The sequence below is a fragment of the Salvelinus alpinus genome, chromosome 13 (assembly GCF_045679555.1).
Source record: "Salvelinus alpinus chromosome 13, SLU_Salpinus.1, whole genome shotgun sequence".
NCBI lineage: Eukaryota > Metazoa > Chordata > Actinopteri > Salmoniformes > Salmonidae > Salvelinus > Salvelinus alpinus.
In genome coordinates this window covers 56,639,336-56,661,835 of record NC_092098.1, presented here as the reverse complement: position 1 = coordinate 56,661,835, position 22,500 = coordinate 56,639,336, and the positions used below count along the sequence as shown (strand labels likewise).

The following is a 22,500-nucleotide window of genomic DNA, read 5'->3' as shown; positions in this document are numbered from 1 at the left end:
AATGCTGTGAAAGGATCCATGACGCCAAATGATTTGGGTGGATCCCATCCTCCTTATAAAACGAGCTTTGTTTCCAGAAGGTATCAAAATTGTCAGTAAATGTTCCACCCACAGAGCTGCAATAGTCTCGTAGCCAGTTACGGAGGGCTAAAAGTCTCCTGAACCGTTCAATACCATGATTTAGGGAGGGCAGATATTATGGGGTGTTTGTTGGTTTCAAGTAGTGACCCAATCAGATTTTTAAAATCCATCTTCGGCTCTTCTGAACTGTCCTTCATAATGTCATTGAATCCCACGTGAACTATGATAGACTAAATGCTCCTGGATAGCACAATGTTTTTGGTCCAGGGACTGAGACACTTCTCACCATTGAACTACCCAATACAACGGCCGGAGAATGGAATTGAGAAATCCGCCCATTCCCACCCCTCACACAATTCGTTGAGCTTTTCACGGGCCCACGAGAAGCAGGCTAGCGTATCCTCGTGGCTCCCGGAGATACGTCCAGACCTCCCACAGCAGGCAGCGCCACGTCAGGTCCAGACCTCCCACAGCAGGCAGCGCCACGTCAGGTCCAGACCTCCCACAGCAGGCAGCGCCACGTCAGGTCCAGGTTGAAGGTGTTGATGGTGTTGGGTTGAAGGTGTTGGTGATGTTGGGTTGAAAGTGTTGGTGGTGTTGGGTTGAAGGTGTTGAAGGTGTTGGGTTGAAGGTGTTGATGGTGTTAGGTTGAAGGTGTTGGGTTGAAGGTGTAATTGGTGTTGGGTTGAAGGTTTTGATGGTGTTGGGTTGAAGGTTTTGATGGTGTTGGGTTGAAGGTGTTGATGGTGTTGGGTTGAAGGTGTTGATGGTGTTGGGTTGAAGTTGTTGATGGTGTTGGGTTGAAGGGTGGGTTGAAGGTGTTGATGGTGTTGGGTTGAAGGTGTTGATGGTGTTGGGTGGACGGTGTTGGGTTGAAGGTGTTGATGGTGTTGGGTTGAAGGTGTTGATGGTGTTGGGTTGAAGGTTTTGGGTTGAAGGTGTTGATGGTGTTGGGTTGAACGTGTTGATGGTGTTGGGTTGAAGGTGTTGATGGTGTTGATGGTGTTGGGTTGAAGGTGTTGGGTTGAAGGTGTAATTGGTGTTGGTTTGAAGGTGTTGATGGTGTTGGGTTGAAGGTGTTGATGGTGTTGGGTTGAAGGTGTTGATGGTGTTGGGTTGAAGGTGATGGGTTGAAGGTGTTGATGGTGTTGGGTTGAAGGTGTTGATGGTGTTGGGTTGAAGGTGTTGAAGGTGTTGAAGGTGTTGATGGTGTTGGGTTGAAGGTGTTGGGTTGAAGGTGTTGATGGTGTTGGGTTGAAGGTTAGAAGGTGTTGGGTTGAAGGTGTTGAAGGTGTTGGGTTCAAGGTGTTGATGGTGTTGGGTTGAAGGTGTTGAAGGTGTTGGGTTGAAGGTGTTGATGGTGTTGGTGGTGTTGGGTTGAAGGTGTTGATGGTGTTGGGTTGAAGGTGTTGAAGGTATTGGGTTGAAGGTGTTGAAGGTGTTGGGTTGAAGGTGTTGATGGTGTTGGGTTGAAGGTGTTGAAGGTGTTGGGTTGAAGGTGTTGATGGTGTTGGTGGTGTTGGGTTGAAGGTGTTGATGGTGTTGGGTTGAAGGTGTTGATGGTGTTGGGTTGAAGGTGTTGAAGGTGTTGGGTTGAAGGTGTTGATGGTGTTGGGTTGAAGGTGTTGGTGGTGTTGGGTTGAAGGTGTTGGTGGTGTTGGGTTGAAGGTGTTGGTGGTGTTGGGTTGAAGGTGTTGGTGGTGTTGGGTTGAAGGTGTTGGTGGTGTTGGGTTGAAGGTGTTGGTGGTGTTGGGTTGAAGGTGTTGGTGGTGTTGGGTTGAAGGTGTTGGTGGTGTTGGGTTGAAGGTATTGGTGGTGTTGGGTTGAAGGTGTTGGTGCTGTTGGGTTGTAGTGTGTTCTATAGGGTGGAATTACAGCACCGTTCGAAATACAGCAACTTTTCCACAATGCATCATAATTTACAGTATGCTGTTGTAAAACGTTTAAGAGTTTTTTACTATATAAATTACCGTGCAAATCATAACCTATTGTCACGTTCCTGACCTGTTTTCTCTTGTTTTGTATGTCTTTATTGGTCAGGGCGTGAGTGTTGGGTGGGCAGTCTATGTTTTGTATTTCTATGTTGGGTTTTGTGTTCGGCCTGGTATGATTCTCAATTAGAGACAGGTGTGTTACGTTTGTCTCTGATTGAGAGTCATACTAAGGCAGCCAGGGTTTCACTGGTGTTTTGTGGGTGTTTGTTTCCTGTGTTAGCGTTTGGGCCACACAGGACTGTTGCAGGTTAGTCACGTTTGTTGTTTTGTTTATTTGTAGTGTTTGTTGGTTTGCCATTAAAATCATGAATACCTCCTACTCCGCATCTTGGTCCGATCCATGCTCCTCCTCGTCTGAGGAGGAGAACGACATTGACAGCCGTTACAGAAACACCCACCAAACCAGGACCAAGCGGATTGGAGAAGGACAGCAAGAACCAAAGCAATGGAGAGAAGAGGAATGGACTTGGGAGGAGATCCTAGACGGTAAAGGACCCTGGGCACAGCCAGTGGAGTGTCGCCGCCCCAAAGCGGAGCTGGAGGCAGCGAAAGCGGAGAGGCGGCATTATGAGGCGCTTGCAAGGCAGAGTGGCTGGAAACCCGAGAGGCTCACCCAAAAATTTATTGGGGGGGGGGCTAAAGGGGAGTGTGGCGAAGCCGGGTTGGATACCTGAGCCAACTCCCCGGGCTTACCGTGGAGTGAGAGGGCGTCGTACTGGTCAGACACCGTGTTATGCGGTAAAGCGCACGGTGTCCCCAGTACGCGTGCTTAGCCCAGTGCGGGCTATTCCACCTTGCCGCACTGGGAGGGCTAGGTTGGGCATCGAGCCGGATGTCATGAAGCCGGCCCAACGTATCTGGCCTCCAGTACGTCTCCTCGGGCCGGCGTACATGGCACCAGCCTTACAGGTGGTGTCCCCGGTTCGCCTGCATAGCTCAGTGCGGGCTATTCCACCTCGCCGCACTGGCAGGGCTACGGGGACCATTCAACCTGGTAAGGTTGGAGAGGCTCGGTGCTCAAGAGCGCGTGTCCTCCTTCACGGTCCGGCATATCCGGCGCCACCTTCCCGCCCCAGCCCAGTACCACCAGTGCCTACACCACGCACCAGGCTTCCAGTGCATCTCCAGAGCCCTGTTCCTCCTCTCCGTACTCGCCCTGAGGTGCGTGCCCTCAGCCCGGTACCTCCAGTTCCGGCACCACGCATCAGGCCTATTGTGCGTCTCAGCCGGCCAGAGTCTGCCGTCTGCCCAGCAGTGCCTGAACTGCCCGTCTGCCCAGCGGTGCCTGAACTGCCCGGCTGCCCAACGCCGTCTGAGCCATCTGTCTGCCCAGCGCCGTCTGAGCCATCCGTCTGCCCAACGCCGTCTGAGCCATCCGTCTGCCCAACGCCGTCTGAGCCATCCGTCTGCCCAACGCCGTCTGAGCCATCTGTCTGCCCAACGCCGTCTGAGCCATCTGTCTGCCCAACGCCGTCTGAGCCATCTGTCTGCCCAACGCCGTCTGAGCCATCCGTCTGCCAAGCGCCATCTGAGCCATCCGTCTGCCACGAGCCATTAGAGCCGCCCGTCTGTCCCGAGCCGTTAGAGCCGTCCGTCAGTCAGGAGCCGCTAGAGCCGTCCGTCAGTCAGGAGCCGCCAGAGCCGCCAGCCAGTCAGGAGCCGCCAGAGCCGCCAGCCAGTCAGGAGCTGCCAGAGACGCCAGCCAGTCAGGAGCTGCCAGAGACGCCAGCCAGTCAGGAGCTGCCAGAGACGCCAGCCAGTCAGGAGCTGCCAGAGACGCCAGACAGTCATGAGCTGCCCTCCAGTCATGAGCTGCCCTACAGTCATGAGCTGCCCTCCAGTCATGAGCTGCCCTCCAGTCATGAGCTGCCCTCCAGTCATGAGCTGCCCTACAGTCATGAGCTGCCCTACAGTCATGAGCTGCCCTACAGTCATGAGCTGCCCTACAGTCATGAGCTGCCACCCAGTCATGAGCTGCCACCCAGTCATGAGCTGCCACTCAGTCCGGAGCTGCTGCCACTTAGTCCGGAGCTGCTGCCACTTAGTCCGGAGCTGCTGCCCCTTATCCCGGAGCTGCTGCCCCTTATCCCGGAGCTGCTGCCCCTTATCCCGGTGCTGGCCCTTATCCCGATGCTGCCCCTTCATTTAGGTGGGTTGAGTTGGAGGGTGGTCATTGGGAGGGGGATACGGAAGCGGGGAGTGACTATGGTGGGGTGGGGACCTCGCCCAGAGCCTGAGCCACGACCGTGGTCAGATGCCCACCCAGACCCTCCCCTAGACTTTGTGCTGGTGCGCCCGGAGTTCGCACCTTAAGGGGGGGGGGTTATGTCACGTTCCTGACCTGTTTTCTCTTGTTTTGTATGTCTTTATTGGTCAGGGCGTGAGTGTTGGGTGGGCAGTCTATGTTTTGTATTTCTATGTTGGGTTTTGTGTTCGGCCTGGTATGATTCTCAATTAGAGACAGGTGTGTATCGTTTGTCTCTGATTGAGAGTCATACTAAGGCAGCCAGGGTTTCACTGGTGTTTTGTGGGTGTTTGTTTCCTGTGTTAGCGTTTGGGCCACACAGGACTGTTTCAGGTTAGTCACGTTTGTTGTTTTGTTTATTTGTAGTGTTTGTTGGTTTGCCATTAAAATCATGAATACCTCCTACTCCGCATCTTGGTCCGATCCATGCTCCTCCTCGTCTGAGGAGGAGAACGACATTGACAGCCATTACACCTATACCACAAAGCACTGTATTCAGTCTTTGTCGGACAGTTTCCCCACAGAGTCACAGTAACAGAGATAGAGAGACAGAGAGAGAGAGACAGAGAGACAGAGAGAGAGAGAGAGACAGGGGGGGAGAGAGAGAGAGAGAGAGATACAGGGGGAGAGAGAAAGAGACAGAGAGAGAGGGAGAGAGAGAGACACAGAGAGAGACAGAGAGAGAGAGAAAGTGTGTGTGAGAGAGAGAGAGGCAGCATGCAGAATTCTGCAAAGAATATCCTCTGTGTACAATGTAAAACCGAAAACAATGCATGCAGAGCAGAATTATTCCGATACCCGCTAATTAGCAAAATTCAGAAAAAGAGGCGTTCAATTCTACAACCACCTAATAGGAAGTGATTCCCAAACCTTCCATAACAAAGCCATCACCTACAGAGAGATGAACCTGGAGAAGAGTCCCCTAAGCAAGCTGGTCCTGGGGCTCTGTTCACAAACACAAACACACCCCACAGAGCCTCAGGACAGCAACACAATTAGAAACAAAAAGATAATTACTTGACAAATTGGAAAGAATTATCAAAAAACGGAGCAAACTAGAATGCTATTTGGCCCTAAACAGAGAGTACACAGTGGCAGAATACCTAACCACTGTGACTGACACAAGCGTAAGGAAAGGTTTGTCTATGTACAGACTCAGTGAGCATAGCCTTGCTATTGAGAAAGGCCGCCGTAGGCAGACATGGCTCTCAAGAGAAGACAGGCTATGTGCACACTGCCCACAAAATGAGGTGGAAACTGAGCTGCTCTTCCTAACCTCCTGCCAAATGTATGACATTCTGAGAAAACATCACTAATGTTACACACAGTCCAGACAGGTAAATATATGTTACCTAGCAAGCCAGCCATCTAACATCAGCTAACGTTAGCTAGCTAACAGCAAACTTTAACTTGGTCTTTTGTTTAGACATGTAACGTTAGGGTTAGGGTTACGTTAGCTAGCTAGCAAAAACAATGACCCATAATATCAAACCATAGAGTACTAGCAATACAAACCGATTGTCATAGCTCGCTATAGTTAACCAAATAGGTTCAATGTTAGGTGTTGGGTTGAAGGTGTTGATGGTGTTGGGTTGAAGGTGTTGATGGTGTTGGGTTGAAGGTGTTGATGGTGTTGGGTTGAAGGTGTTGATGGTGTTGGGTTGAAGGTGTTGATGGTGTTGGGTTGAATGTGTTGATGGTGTTGGGTTGAATGTGTTGATGGTGTTGGGTTGAAGGTGTTGATGGTGTTGGGTTGAAGGTGTTGAAGGTGTTGGGTTGAAGGTGTTGATGGTGTTGGGTTGAAGGTGTTGAAGGTGTTGGGTTGAAGGTGTTGAAGGTGTTGGGTTGAAGGTGTTGATGGTGTTGGGTTGAAGGTGTTGAAGGTGTTGGGTTGAAGGTGTTGAAGGTGTTGGGTTGAAGGTGTTGATGGTGTTGGGTTGAAGGTGTTGAAGGTGTTGGGTTGAAGGTGTTGAAGGTGTTGGGTTGAAAGTGTTGAAGGTATTGGGTTGAAGGTGTTGATGGTGTTGGGTTGAAGGTGTTGAAGGTGTTGGGTTGAAGGTGTTGAAGGTGTTGAAGGTGTTGGGTTGAAGGTGTTGATGGTGTTGGGTTGAAGGTGTTGATGGTGTTGGGTTGAAGGTGTTGAAGGTGTTGGGTTGAAGGTGTTGAAGGTGTTGGGTTGAAGGTGTTGATGGTGTTGGGTTGAAGGTGTTGAAGGTGTTGGGTTGAAGGTGTTGATGGTGTTGGGTTGAAGGTGTTGAAGGTGTTGGGTTGAAGGTGTTGAAGGTGTTGGGTTGAAGGTGTTGAAGGTGTTGGGTTGAAGGTGTTGATGGTGTTGGGTTGAAGTTGTTGAAGCTGTTGGGTTGAAGGTTTTGAAGGTGTTGGGTTGAAGGTGTTGAAGGTGTTGGGTTGAAGGTGTTGAAGGTGTTGGGTTGAAGGTGTTGAAGGTGTTGGGTTGAAGGTGTTGAAGGTGTTGAAGGTGTTGGGTTGAAGGTGTTGGGTTGAAGGTGTTGAAGGTGTTGAAGGTGTTGGGTTGAAGGTGTTGAAGGTGTTGAAGGTGTTGGGTTGAAGGTGTTGATGGTGTTGGGTTGAAGTTGTTGAAGGTGTTGGGTTGAAGGTGTTGAAGGTATTGGGTTGAAGGTGTTGAAGGTGTTGGGTTGAAGGTGTTGAAGGTGTTGGGTTGAAGGTGTTGAAGGTGTTGGGTTGAAGGTGTTGAAGGTGTTGAAGGTGTTGGGTTGAAGGTGTTGGGTTGAAGGTGTTGAAGGTGTTGAAGGTGTTGGGTTGAAGGTGTTGAAGGTGTTGAAGGTGTTGATATCATTTGTATTTCCTCCTTCATGTCTCTGGACCAAACTGGTCAGACTTTATTCCCCTTTACAAACGTTGATCTAATCTATTGTTCTCTCCTCTCTACATATCTTCATCCCTTCCCTCTCCTTCTCCTCAACTTCATCCTCCTCCCCATCCTCTTCCCGACCCGCTCTTCCTCCTCCACCTCCTCTTCGACCACTTCAACCTCCACATCCTCCCCGTCCTCTTCCCGACCCGCTCTTGTTCCTCCCCCTCCTCTTCCTGCTTCTTTATCCTCCTCCTTGCTTTGTTGGTGGGTTCTGCAGTGACGGCACAGAAAAGCAAATTGAGAGGTGAGTTGATGGATTGTCTCCTCCTCTGCTCTTGCGGTCAGCTCTAGTAGTTACTATACTAGCTGTCTGTTCTAGTATTTACTATACTAGCTGTATGTTCTAGTAGTTACTATACTAGCTGTCTGTTCTAGTAGTTACTATACTAGCTGTCTGTTTTAGTAGTCACTATACTAGATGTCTGTTCTAGTAGTTACTATACTAGCTGTCTGTTCTAGTAGTTACTATACTAGCTGTCTGTTCTAGTGTTACTATACTAGCTGTCTGTTCTAGTAGTTACTATACTAGCTGTCTGTTCTAGTGTTACTATACTAGCTGTCTGTTCTAGTAGTTACAATACTAGCTGTCTGTTCTAGTAGTTACTATACTAGCTGTCTGTTCTAGTAGTTACTATACTAGCTGTCTGTTCTAGTAGTTACTATACTAGCTGTCTGTTCTAGTGTTACTATACTAGCTGTCTGTTCTAGTAGTTACAATACTAGCTGTCTGTTCTAGTAGTTACTATACTAGCTGTCTGTTCTAGTAGTTACTATACTAGCTGTCTGTTCTAGTAGTTACTATACTAGCTGTCTGTTCTAGTAGTTACTATACTAGCTGTCTGTTCTAGTAGTTACTATACTAGCTGTCTGTTCTAGTAGTTACTATACTAGCTGTCTGTTCTAGTAGTTACTATACTAGCTGTCTGTTCTAGTAGTTACTATACTAGCTGTCTGTTCTAGTAGTTACTATACTAGCTGTCTGTTCTAGTAGTTACTATACTAGCTGTCTGTTCTAGTGTTACTATACTAGCTGTCTGTTCTAGTAGTTACTATACTAGCTGTCTGTTCTAGTAGTTACTATACTAGCTGTCTGTTCTAGTGTTACTATACTAGCTGTCTGTTCTAGTAGTTACTATACTAGCTGTCTGTTCTAGTGTTACTATACTAGCTGTCTGTTCTAGTGTTACTATACTAGCTGTCTGTTCTAGTAGTTACTATACTAGCTGTCTGTTCTAGTAGTTACTATACTAGCTGTTTGTTCTAGTAGTTACTATACTAGCTGTCTGTTCTAGTAGTTACTATACTAGCTGTCTGTTCTAGTAGTTACTATACTAGCTGTCTGTTCTAGTAGTTACTATACTAGCTGTCTGTTCTAGTGTTACTATACTAGCTGTCTGTTCTAGTAGTTACTATACTAGCTGTCTGTTCTAGTGTTACTATACTAGCTGTCTGTTCTAGTAGTTACTATACTAGCTGTCTGTTCTAGTAGTTACTATACTAGCTGTCTGTTCTAGTGTTACTATACTAGCTGTCTGTTCTAGTAGTTACTATACTAGCTGTCTGTTCTAGTGTTACTATACTAGCTGTCTGTTCTAGTAGTTACTATACTAGCTGTCTGTTCTAGTAGTTACTATACTAGCTGTTTGTTCTAGTAGTTACTATACTAGCTGTCTGTTCTAGTAGTTACTATACTAGCTGTCTGTTCTAGTAGTTACTATACTAGCTGTCTGTTCTAGTAGTTACTATACTAGCTGTCTGTTCTAGTAGTTACTATACTAGCTGTCTGTTCTAGTAGTTACTATACTAGCTGTCTGTTCTAGTAGTTACTATACTAGCTGTCTGTTCTAGTAGTTACTATACTAGCTGTCTGTTCTAGTGTTACTATACTAGCTGTCTGTTCTAGTAGTTACTATACTAGCTGTCTGTTCTAGTGTTACTATACTAGCTGTCTGTTCTAGTAGTTACTATACTAGCTGTCTGTTCTAGTGTTACTATACTAGCTGTCTGTTCTAGTGTTACTATACTAGCTGTCTGTTCTAGTAGTTACTATACTAGCCTGTCTGTTCTAGTAGTTACTATACTAGCTGTCTGTTTTAGTAGTCACTATACTAGCTGTCTGTTTTAGTAGTTACTATACTAGCTGTCTGTTCTAGTGTTACTATACTAGCTGTCTGTTCTAGTAGTTACTATACTAGCTGTCTGTTTTAGTAGTCACTATACTAGCTGTCTGTTCTAGTAGTTACTATACTAGCTGTCTGTTCTAGTGTTACTATACTAGCTGTCTGTTCTAGTAGTTACTATACTAGCTGTCTGTTCTAGTAGTCACTATACTAGCTGTCTGTTCTAGTGTTACTATACTAGCTGTCTGTTCTAGTAGTTACTATACTAGCTGTCTGTTCTAGTAGTTACTATACTAGCTGTCTGTTCTAGTAGTTACTATACTAGCTGTCTGTTCTAGTGTTACTATACTAGCTGTCTGTTCTAGTGTTACTATACTAGCTGTCTGTTCTAGTAGTTACTATACTAGCTGTCTGTTCTAGTAGTTACTATACTAGCTGTCTGTTCTAGTGTTACTATACTAGCTGTCTGTTCTAGTAGTTACTATACTAGCTGTCTGTTCTAGTAGTTACTATACTAGCTGTCTGTTCTAGTAGTTACTATACTAGATGTCTGTTCTAGTAGTTACTATACTAGCTGTCTGTTCTAGTAGTTACTATACTAGCTGTCTGTTCTAGTGTTACTATACTAGCTGTCTGTTCTAGTAGTTACTATACTAGCTGTCTGTTCTAGTAGTTACTATACTAGCTGTCTGTTCTAGTGTTACTATACTAGCTGTCTGTTCTAGTAGTTACTATACTAGCTGTCTGTTCTAGTAGTTACTATACTAGCTGTCTGTTCTAGTGTTACTATACTAGCTGTCTGTTCTAGTGTTACTATACTAGCTGTCTGTTCTAGTAGTTACTATACTAGCTGTCTGTTCTAGTAGTTACTATACTAGCTGTCTGTTCTAGTAGTTACTATACTAGCTGTCTGTTCTAGTAGTTACTATACTAGCTGTCTGTTCTAGTGTTACTATACTAGCTGTCTGTTCTAGTAGTTACTATACTAGCTGTCTGTTCTAGTAGTCACTATACTAGCTGTCTGTTCTAGTGTTACTATACTAGCTGTCTGTTCTAGTGTTACTATACTAGCTGTCTGTTCTAGTGTTACTATACTAGCTGTCTGTTCTAGTAGTTACTATACTAGCTGTCTGTTCTAGTGTTACTATACTAGCTGTCTGTTCTAGTAGTTACTATACTAGCTGTCTGTTCTAGTGTTACTATACTAGCTGTCTGTTCTAGTAGTTACAATACTAGCTGTCTGTTCTAGTAGTTACTATACTAGCTGTCTGTTCTAGTAGTTACTATACTAGCTGTCTGTTCTAGTAGTTACTATACTAGCTGTCTGTTCTAGTGTTACTATACTAGCTGTATGTTCTAGTAGTTACTATACTAGCTGTCTGTTCTAGTAGTTACTATACTAGCTGTCTGTTCTAGTGTTACTATACTAGCTGTCTGTTCTAGTAGTTACTATACTAGCTGTCTGTTCTAGTGTTACTATACTAGCTGTCTGTTCTAGTAGTTACTATACTAGCTGTCTGTTCTAGTGTTACTATACTAGCTGTCTGTTCTAGTAGTTACTATACTAGCTGTCTGTTCTAGTAGTTACTATACTAGCTGTCTGTTCTAGTAGTTACTATACTAGCTGTCTGTTCTAGTAGTTACTATACTAGCTGTCTGTTCTAGTGTTACTATACTAGCTGTCTGTTCTAGTAGTTACTATACTAGCTGTCTGTTCTAGTAGTTACTATACTAGCTGTCTGTTCTAGTAGTTACTATACTAGCTGTCTGTTCTAGTAGTTACTATACTAGCTGTCTGTTCTAGTAGTTACTATACTAGCTGTCTGTTCTAGTAGTTACTATACTAGCTGTCTGTTCTAGTAGTTACTATACTAGCTGTCTGTTCTAGTGTTACTATACTAGCTGTCTGTTCTAGTAGTTACTATACTAGCTGTCTGTTCTAGTAGTTACTATACTAGCTGTCTGTTCTAGTAGTTACTATACTAGCTGTCTGTTCTAGTAGTTACTATACTAGCTGTCTGTTCTAGTGTTACTATACTAGCTGTCTGTTCTAGTGTTACTATACTAGCTGTCTGTTCTAGTAGTTACTATACTAGCTGTCTGTTCTAGTAGTTACAATACTAGCTGTCTGTTCTAGTGTTACTATACTAGCTGTCTGTTCTAGTAGTTACTATACTAGCTGTCTGTTCTAGTGTTACTATACTAGCTGTCTGTTCTAGTAGTTACTATACTAGCTGTCTGTTCTAGTGTTACTATACCTGCTGTTTGTTCTAGTAGTTACTATACTAGCTGTCTGTTCTAGTAGTTACTATACTAGCTGTCTGTTCTAGTAGTTACTATACTAGCTGTCTGTTCTAGTGTTACTATACCTGCTGTTTGTTCTAGTAGTTACTATACTAGCTGTCTGTTCTAGTAGTTACTATACTAGCTGTCTGTTCTAGTAGTTACTATACTAGCTGTCTGTTCTAGTAGTTACTATACTAGCTGTCTGTTCTAGTAGTTACAATACTAGCTGTCTGTTCTAGTAGTTACTATACTAGCTGTCTGTTCTAGTGTTACTATACTAGCTGTCTGTTCTAGTAGTTACTATACTAGCTGTCTGTTCTAGTAGTTACTATACTAGATGTCTGTTCTAGTAGTTACTATACTAGCTGTCTGTTCTAGTGTTACTATACTAGCTGTCTGTTCTAGTAGTTACTATACTAGCTGTCTGTTCTAGTAGTTACTATACTAGCTGTCTGTTCTAGTGTTACTATACTAGCTGTATGTTCTAGTGTTACTATACTAGCTGTCTGTTCTAGTAGTTACTATACTAGCTGTCTGTTCTAGTAGTTACTATACTAGCTGTCTGTTCTAGTAGTTACTATACTAGCTGTCTGTTCTAGTAGTTACTATACTAGCTGTCTGTTCTAGTAGTTACTATACTAGCTGTCTGTTCTAGTAGTTACTATACTAGCTGTCTGTTCTAGTGTTACTATACTAGCTGTCTGTTCTAGTAGTTACTATACTAGCTGTCTGTTCTAGTAGTTACTATACTAGCTGTCTGTTCTAGTAGTTACTATACTAGCTGTCTGTTCTAGTAGTTACTATACTAGCTGTCTGTTCTAGTAGTTACTATACTAGCTGTCTGTTCTAGTAGTTACTATACTAGCTGTCTGTTCTAGTAGTTACTATACTAGCTGTCTGTTCTAGTAGTTACTATACTAGCTGTCTGTTCTAGTAGTTACTATACTAGCTGTTTGTTCTAGTAGTTACTATACTAGCTGTATGTTCTAGTAGTTACTATACTAGCTGTCTGTTCTAGTAGTTACTATACTAGCTGTCTGTTCTAGTAGTTACTATACTAGCTGTCTGTTCTAGTAGTTACTATACTAGCTGTCTGTTCTAGTAGTTACTATACTAGCTGTCTGTTCTAGTAGTTACTATACTAGCTGTTTGTTCTAGTAGTTACTATACTAGCTGTCTGTTCTAGTAGTTACTATACTAGCTGTCTGTTCTAGTAGTTACTATACTAGCTGTCTGTTCTAGTAGTTACTATACTAGCTGTCTGTTCTAGTAGTTACTATACTAGCTGTTTGTTCTAGTAGTTACTATACTAGCTGTCTGTTCTAGTAGTTACTATACTAGCTGTCTGTTCTAGTAGTTACTATACTAGCTGTCTGTTCTAGTAGTTACTATACTAGCTGTGTGTTCTAGTAGTTACTATACTAGCTGTCTGTTCTAGTAGTTACTATACTAGCTGTTTGTTCTAGTAGTTACTATACTAGCTGTCTGTTCTAGTAGTTACTATACTAGCTGTCTGTTCTAGTAGTTACTATACTAGCTGTCTGTTCTAGTGTTACTATACTAGCTGTCTGTTCTAGTAGTTACTATACTAGCTGTCTGTTCTAGTAGTTACTATACTAGCTGTCTGTTCTAGTAGTTACTATACTAGCTGTCTGTTCTAGTAGTTACTATACTAGCTGTCTGTTCTAGTAGTTACTATACTAGCTGTCTGTTCTAGTGTTACTATACTAGCTGTCTGTTCTAGTAGTTACTATACTAGCTGTCTGTTCTAGTAGTTACTATACTAGCTGTCTGTTCTAGTGTTACTATACTAGCTGTCTGTTCTAGTAGTTACTATACTAGCTGTCTGTTCTAGTAGTTACTATACTAGCTGTCTGTTCTAGTGTTACTATACTAGCTGTCTGTTCTAGTGTTACTATACTAGCTGTCTGTTCTAGTAGTTACTATACTAGCTGTCTGTTCTAGTAGTTACTATACTAGCTGTCTGTTCTAGTAGTTACTATACTAGCTGTCTGTTCTAGTAGTTACTATACTAGCTGTCTGTTCTAGTGTTACTATACTAGCTGTCTGTTCTAGTAGTTACTATACTAGCTGTCTGTTCTAGTAGTCACTATACTAGCTGTCTGTTCTAGTGTTACTATACTAGCTGTCTGTTCTAGTGTTACTATACTAGCTGTCTGTTCTAGTGTTACTATACTAGCTGTCTGTTCTAGTAGTTACTATACTAGCTGTCTGTTCTAGTGTTACTATACTAGCTGTCTGTTCTAGTAGTTACTATACTAGCTGTCTGTTCTAGTAGTTACTATACTAGCTGTCTGTTCTAGTGTTACTATACTAGCTGTCTGTTCTAGTAGTTACTATACTAGCTGTCTGTTCTAGTAGTTACTATACTAGCTGTCTGTTCTAGTAGTTACTATACTAGCTGTCTGTTCTAGTGTTACTATACTAGCTGTATGTTCTAGTAGTTACTATACTAGCTGTCTGTTCTAGTAGTTACTATACTAGCTGTCTGTTCTAGTGTTACTATACTAGCTGTCTGTTCTAGTAGTTACTATACTAGCTGTCTGTTCTAGTGTTACTATACTAGCTGTCTGTTCTAGTAGTTACTATACTAGCTGTCTGTTCTAGTGTTACTATACTAGCTGTCTTTTCTAGTAGTTACTATACTAGCTGTCTGTTCTAGTAGTTACTATACTAGCTGTCTGTTCTAGTAGTTACTATACTAGCTGTCTGTTCTAGTAGTTACTATACTAGCTGTCTGTTCTAGTGTTACTATACTAGCTGTCTGTTCTAGTAGTTACTATACTAGCTGTCTGTTCTAGTAGTTACTATACTAGCTGTCTGTTCTAGTAGTTACTATACTAGCTGTCTGTTCTAGTAGTTACTATACTAGCTGTCTGTTCTAGTAGTTACTATACTAGCTGTCTGTTCTAGTAGTTACTATACTAGCTGTCTGTTCTAGTAGTTACTATACTAGCTGTCTGTTCTAGTGTTACTATACTAGCTGTCTGTTCTAGTAGTTACTATACTAGCTGTCTGTTCTAGTAGTTACTATACTAGCTGTCTGTTCTAGTAGTTACTATACTAGCTGTCTGTTCTAGTAGTTACTATACTAGCTGTCTGTTCTAGTGTTACTATACTAGCTGTCTGTTCTAGTGTTACTATACTAGCTGTCTGTTCTAGTAGTTACTATACTAGCTGTCTGTTCTAGTAGTTACAATACTAGCTGTCTGTTCTAGTGTTACTATACTAGCTGTCTGTTCTAGTAGTTACTATACTAGCTGTCTGTTCTAGTGTTACTATACTAGCTGTCTGTTCTAGTAGTTACTATACTAGCTGTCTGTTCTAGTGTTACTATACCTGCTGTTTGTTCTAGTAGTTACTATACTAGCTGTCTGTTCTAGTAGTTACTATACTAGCTGTCTGTTCTAGTAGTTACTATACTAGCTGTCTGTTCTAGTGTTACTATACCTGCTGTTTGTTCTAGTAGTTACTATACTAGCTGTCTGTTCTAGTAGTTACTATACTAGCTGTCTGTTCTAGTAGTTACTATACTAGCTGTCTGTTCTAGTAGTTACTATACTAGCTGTCTGTTCTAGTAGTTACAATACTAGCTGTCTGTTCTAGTAGTTACTATACTAGCTGTCTGTTCTAGTGTTACTATACTAGCTGTCTGTTCTAGTAGTTACTATACTAGCTGTCTGTTCTAGTAGTTACTATACTAGATGTCTGTTCTAGTAGTTACTATACTAGCTGTCTGTTCTAGTGTTACTATACTAGCTGTCTGTTCTAGTAGTTACTATACTAGCTGTCTGTTCTAGTAGTTACTATACTAGCTGTCTGTTCTAGTGTTACTATACTAGCTGTATGTTCTAGTGTTACTATACTAGCTGTCTGTTCTAGTAGTTACTATACTAGCTGTCTGTTCTAGTAGTTACTATACTAGCTGTCTGTTCTAGTAGTTACTATACTAGCTGTCTGTTCTAGTAGTTACTATACTAGCTGTCTGTTCTAGTAGTTACTATACTAGCTGTCTGTTCTAGTAGTTACTATACTAGCTGTCTGTTCTAGTGTTACTATACTAGCTGTCTGTTCTAGTAGTTACTATACTAGCTGTCTGTTCTAGTAGTTACTATACTAGCTGTCTGTTCTAGTAGTTACTATACTAGCTGTCTGTTCTAGTAGTTACTATACTAGCTGTCTGTTCTAGTAGTTACTATACTAGCTGTCTGTTCTAGTAGTTACTCTACTAGCTGTCTGTTCTAGTAGTTACTATACTAGCTGTCTGTTCTAGTAGTTACTATACTAGCTGTCTGTTCTAGTAGTTACTATACTAGCTGTTTGTTCTAGTAGTTACTATACTAGCTGTATGTTCTAGTAGTTACTATACTAGCTGTCTGTTCTAGTAGTTACTATACTAGCTGTCTGTTCTAGTAGTTACTATACTAGCTGTCTGTTCTAGTAGTTACTATACTAGCTGTCTGTTCTAGTAGTTACTATACTAGCTGTCTGTTCTAGTAGTTACTATACTAGCTGTTTGTTCTAGTAGTTACTATACTAGCTGTCTGTTCTAGTAGTTACTATACTAGCTGTCTGTTCTAGTAGTTACTATACTAGCTGTCTGTTCTAGTAGTTACTATACTAGCTGTCTGTTCTAGTAGTTACTATACTAGCTGTTTGTTCTAGTAGTTACTATACTAGCTGTCTGTTCTAGTAGTTACTATACTAGCTGTCTGTTCTAGTAGTTACTATACTAGCTGTCTGTTCTAGTAGTTACTATACTAGCTGTGTGTTCTAGTAGTTACTATACTAGCTGTCTGTTCTAGTAGTTACTATACTAGCTGTTTGTTCTAGTAGTTACTATACTAGCTGTCTGTTCTAGTAGTTACTATACTAGCTGTCTGTTCTAGTAGTTACTATACTAGCTGTCTGTTCTAGTGTTACTATACTAGCTGTCTGTTCTAGTAGTTACTATACTAGCTGTCTGTTCTAGTAGTTACTATACTAGCTGTCTGTTCTAGTAGTTACTATACTAGCTGTCTGTTCTAGTAGTTACTATACTAGCTGTCTGTTCTAGTGTTACTATACTAGCTGTCTGTTCTAGTGTTACTATACTAGCTGTCTGTTCTAGTAGTTACTATACTAGCTGTCTGTTCTAGTAGTTACTATACTAGCTGTCTGTTCTAGTGTTACTATACTAGCTGTCTGTTCTAGTAGTTACTATACTAGCTGTCTGTTTTAGTAGTTACTATACTAGCTGTCTGTTCTAGTGTTACTATACTAGCTGTCTGTTCTAGTAGTTACTATACTAGCTGTCTGTTCTAGTAGTTACTATACTAGCTGTCTGTTCTAGTGTTACTATACTAGCTGTCTGTTCTAGTAGTTACTATACTAGCTGTCTGTTCTAGTGTTACTATACTAGCTGTCTGTTCTAGTAGTTACTATACTAGCTGTCTGTTCTAGTGTTACTATACTAGCTGTCTGTTCTAGTGTTACTATACTAGCTGTCTGTTCTAGTAGTTACTATACTAGCTGTCTGTTCTAGAGAGAGAGAGAGAGATAGAAGAGGATGAGAGAGAGAGAGAGAGAGAGCAGGAAGAGGATGTTAGAGAGAAAGTGACAACGTAATGTCCCTCAGAGTACATGAGAGAAGAGAGAGGGATGGAGGGAGAGGAGCGGAGAGAGGAAGGAAGGAGGGACAGAGTGAGATGAGGGGAGGGGAGAGAGGAAGGAGAGGAGGAAGATCAGGGAGGGAGGGTAGGAGGGATGGAGCGAGGCAATAGAAAGCGGAGAATGAAGAGGAAGATGAGTTGAGGTGTGGCGACGCGAGGAGATGAAACAGAGGACAGCTACACACACAAACCAGGAAGAATGTGTCTACAATAGTTTGTTGTTTCTTAGACAGGACGAATGTGTAGTGTGTTGTTTATTTGTACAGTTCTGACATCTGTAGATTAGTTCTGAGCAGGTTTTCAGTAAAACCTGCTCAGGACAAGAGGGAAGAGAGAGAATACATGATAGATGGCGAGTAGGGAAGAAAGAGGGGAATGAAAGAGATTCTGGTGACAGGCCATGCTTCATGAAAAACCTACATGAATAAAATATTGCTCCAGCAGCCCAGGTCCATTTCTCTCTGTCGATCTATCCCACTCTTTCCTGCTCCTCCTCTCTCTCACATGCAACGTTAACCCCAGGAGACCTTCATCAGCACTGTTAATGACCCATGCTCCTCGCCTCACCTCTCTACCTCCTTATCCATCACTTCTAATCCCTCTCTTCTCCCTCCTTTGTCTCACTCCTCATCCCTCCTCTCTCTCTCTCCTGCCTCCACCTCTATCTGTCTCTCTGTCTCTATCTCTCGCTCCTCTCTCCTCCCTCTCTTTATCCCCCCTCTATTTCCTCTCGTCTCCCTCTCTTTCTCTCCACATTCCTCTTTCTTTCCTCTCTCCTCCCTCTCTTTTTCCTCAGTCCTCTCTCTTTTTCTCTCCTTTCTCCTCCCTCTCTTTCTCCCCACCCCTCTCTCTTTCTCCCCACCCCTCTCTCTCCTCTCTCCTCCCTCTGTCCTCCGTCTTTCTTCCCTGTCCTCTCTCCTCCCCATCTCTCTCTCCACCGGACCTCTATCTCTTTTCTCTCCTCTCTCTTTCTCTCTCCATTCCTTTCTCTTCTCTCTGCTCCCTCTCTTTATCCCCACCCCTCTCTCACCGGCCTCCTCCCTCTCCTTCTCTCTACTCTCCTCTCTCCACCTCACCTCCCTTGGTCTAGGTGTTTCAATTGTAAAATTATCTCATCCCGGTGTTCATACATGCACTTCACGGTCAAATAGCTGCCTCTTACACAGGTGAACGTGGAGAGAGAGAAGGAAGAGTGAGAGAGATGAACTGAAAGAGAAGAGTGGGGAGAGAGACAAAGCACAGCAAAAACAGCAATTTCTCTAAATGTCCCATGTATCTCAATGGAAGTGCTTGAATTGCAGGTTCATGTCTCGGCTAGCCAGTCTTTTCTACTGTAGGAGTGGCTCTGGCATCGACTTGTGGGCTTGGGTACATTGGGTCACTGAAACCATTTTATAAAACGGTTGTTCGAATTCTGGATTCTGATAGGTTGATATGCAGGTGTTGAAGGATAGAGGAAGGTGTGTGTGGGGTCAACCAGTACCTTGTCTAGAGGAGGTCTGGGGTCAACCAGTACCCGTCTAGAGGAGGTCTGGGGTCAACCAGTACCCGTCTAGAGGAGGTCTGGGGTCAACCAGTACCCGTCTAGAGGAGGTCTGGGGTCAACCAGTACCTTGTCTAGAGGAGGTCTGGGGTCAACCAGTACCCATCTAGAGGAGGTCTGGGGTCAACCAGTACCCGTCTAGAGGAGGTCTGGGGTCAACCAGTACCCTGTCTAAAGGAGGTCTGTGGTCAACCAGTACCCTGTCTAGAGGAGGTCTGGGGTCAACCAGTACCCGTCTAGAGGAGGTCTGGGGTCAACCAGTACCCGTCTAGAGGAGGTCTGGGGTCAACCAGTACCCGTCTAGAGGAGGTCTGGGGTCAACCAGTACCCGTCTAGAGGAGGTCTGGGGTCAACCAGTACCAGTCTAGAGGAGGTCTGGGGTCAACCAGTACCCGTCTAGAGGAGGTCTGGGGTCAACCAGTACCCTGTCTAGAGGAGGTCTGGGGTCAACCAGTACCCTGTCTAGAGGAGGTCTGGGGTCAACCAGTACCCTGTCTAGAGGAGGTCTGGGGTCAACCAGTACCCTGTCTAGAGGAGGTCTGGGGTCAACCAGTACCCGTCTAGAGGAGGTCTGGGGTCAACCAGTACCCTGTCTAGAGGAGGTCTGGGGTCAACCAGTACCCGTCTAGAGGAGGTCTGGGGTCAACCAGTACCCTGTCTAGAGGAGGTCTGGGGTCAACCAGTACCCGTCTAGAGGAGGTCTGGGGTCAACCAGTACCCCGTCTAGAGGAGGTCTGTGGTCAACCAGTACCCTGTCTAGAGGAGGTCTGGGGTCAACCAGTACCCGTCTAGAGGAGGTCTGGGGTCAACCAGTACCCGTCTAGAGGAGGTCTGGGGTCAACCAGTACCTTGTCTAGAGGAGGTCTGGGGTCAACCAGTACCCGTCTATATGAGGTCTGGGGTCAACCAGTACCCTGTCTAGAGGAGGTCTGGGGTCAACCAGTACCCGTCTAGAGGAGGTCTGGGGTCAACCAGTACCTTGTCTAGAGGAGGTCTGGGGTCAACCAGTACCCGTCTAGAGGAGGTCTGGGGTCAACCAGTACCCTGTCTAGAGGAGGTCTGGGGTCAACCAGTACCCTGTCTAGAGGAGGTCTGGGGTCAACCAGTACCTTGTCTAGAGGAGGTCTGGGGTCAACCAGTACCCTGTCTAGAGGAGGTCTGGGGTCAACCAGTACCCTGTCTAGAGGAGGTCTGGGGTCAACCAGTACCCTGTCTAGAGGAGGTCTGGGGTCAACCAGTACCCTGTCTAGAGGAGGTCTGTGGTCAACCAGTACCTTGTCTAGAGGAGGTCTGTGGTCAAACAGTACCCGTCTAGAGGAGGTCTGGGGTCAACCAGTACCCTGTCTAGAGGAGGTCTGTGGTCAACCAGTACCCGTCTAGAGGAGGTCTGGGGTCAACCAGTACCCTGTCTAGAGGAGGTCTGGGGTCAACCAGTACCCGTCTAGAGGAGGTCTGGGGTCAACCAGTACCTTGTCTAGAGGAGGTCTGGGGTCAACCAGTACCCGTCTAGAGGAGGTCTGGGGTCAACCAGTACCCTGTCTAGAGGAGGTCTGGGGTCAACCAGTACCTTGTCTAGAGGAGGTCTGGGGTCAACCAGTACCCATCTAGAGGAGGTCTGGGGTCAACCAGTACCCTGTCTAGAGGAGGTCTGGGGTCAACCAGTACCCTGTCTAGAGGAGGTCTGGGGTCAACCAGTACCTTGTCTAGAGGAGGTCTGGGGTCAACCAGTACCCTGTCTAGAGGAGGTCTGGGGTCAACCAGTACCCTGTCTAGAGGAGGTCTGGGGTCAACCAGTACCCTGTCTAGAGGAGGTCTGGGGTCAACCAGTACCCTGTCTAGAGGAGGTCTGTGGTCAACCAGTACCTTGTCTAGAGGAGGTCTGTGGTCAAACAGTACCCGTCTAGAGGAGGTCTGGGGTCAACCAGTACCCTGTCTAGAGGAGGTCTGGGGTCAACCAGTACCCTGTCTAGAGGAGGTCTGTGGTCAAACAGTACCCGTCTAGAGGAGGTCTGGGGTCAACCAGTACCCTGTCTAGAGGAGGTCTGTGGTCAACCAGTACCCGTCTAGAGGAGGTCTGGGGTCAACCAGTACCCTGTCTAGAGGAGGTCTGGGGTCAACCAGTACCCTGTCTAGAGGAGGTCTGTGGTCAAACAGTACCCGTCTAGAGGAGGTCTGGGGTCAACCAGTACCCTGTCTAGAGGAGGTCTGTGGTCAACCAGTACCCGTCTAGAGGTGGTCTGGGGTCAACCAGTACCCTGTCTAGAGGAGGTCTGGGGTCAACCAGTACCCTGTCTAGAGGAGGTCTGGGGTCAACCAGTACCTTGTCTAGAGGAGGTCTGGGGTCAACCAGTACCCGTCTAGAGGAGGTCTGGGGTCAACCAGTACCCTGTCTAGAGGAGGTCTGGGGTCAACCAGTACCCGTCTAGAGGAGGTCTGGGGTCAACCAGTACCCGTCTAGAGGAGGTCTGGGGTCAACCAGTACCCGTCTAGAGGAGGTCTGGGGTCAACCAGTACCCGTCTAGAGGAGGTCTGGGGTCAACCAGTACCCTGTCTAGAGGAGGTCTGGGGTCAACCAGTACCTTGTTTAGAGGAGGTCTGTGGTCAACCAGTACCCGTCTAGAGGAGGTCTGGGGTCAACCAGTACCCTGTCTAGAGGAGGTCTGTGGTCAACCAGTACCCTGTCTAGAGGAGGTCTGGGGTCAACCAGTACCCTGTCTAGAGGAGGTCTGGGGTCAACCAGTACCCTGTCTAGAGGAGGTCTGGGGTCAACCAGTACCCGTCTAGAGGAGGTCTGGGGTCAACCAGTACCCTGTCTAGAGGAGGTCTGGGGTCAACCAGTACCCTGTCTAGAGGAGGTCTGGGGTCAACCAGTACCCGTCTAGAGGAGGTCTGGGGTCAACCAGTACCCTGTCTAGAGGAGGTCTGGGGTCAACCAGTACCCTGTCTAGAGGAGGTCTGGGGTCAACCAGTACCCTGTCTAGAGGAAGTCTGGGGTCAACCAGTACCTTGTCTAGAGGAGGTCTGGGGTCAACCAGTACCCTGTCTAGAGGAGGTCTGGGGTCAACCAGTACCCTGTCTAGAGGAGGTCTGGGGTCAACCAGTACCCTGTCTAGAGGAGGTCTGGGGTCAACCAGTACCCTGTCTAGAGGAGGTCTGTGGTCAACCAGTACCCTGTCTAGAGGAGGTCTGGGGTCAACCAGTACCCTGTCTAGAGGAGGTCTGGGGTCAACCAGTACCCTGTCTAGAGGAGGTCTGTGGTCAACCAGTACCCTGTCTAGAGGAGGTCTGGGGTCAACCAGTACCCTGTCTAGAGGAGGTCTGGGGTCAACAAGTACCCTGTCTAGAGGAGGTCTGGGGTCAACCAGTACCCTGTCTAGAGGAGGTCTGGGGTCAACCAGTACCCGTCTAGAGGAGGTCTGGGGTCAACCAGTACCCTGTCTAGAGGAGGTCTGGGGTCAACCAGTACATTGTGTATAGGATGTCTGAGGTCAACCAGTACCCTGTCTAGAGGAGGTCTGGGGTCAACCAGTACCCTGTCTAGAGGAGGTCTGGGGTCAACCAGTACCCGTCTAGAGGAGGTCTGGGGTCAACCAGTACCCTGTCTAGAGGAGGTCTGGGGTCAACCAGTACCCTGTCTAGAGGAGGTTTGGGGTCAACCAGTACCCT

General features: G+C 45.2%; 1 protein-coding gene across 1 annotated transcript in view; it reads left to right on the top strand.

Annotated features, from left to right (window-relative positions):
• Positions 1-22,500, top strand: part of LOC139537961 (cell adhesion molecule 2-like) — a 654,531-nt gene that overhangs the window by 271,926 nt on the left and 360,105 nt on the right. Inside the window, exon 2 of the mRNA XM_071339878.1 lies at positions 7,431-7,457. Within this exon, the coding sequence (XP_071195979.1) occupies positions 7,431-7,457 (27 nt within the window). The remainder of the gene's footprint in view (positions 1-7,430; positions 7,458-22,500) is intronic.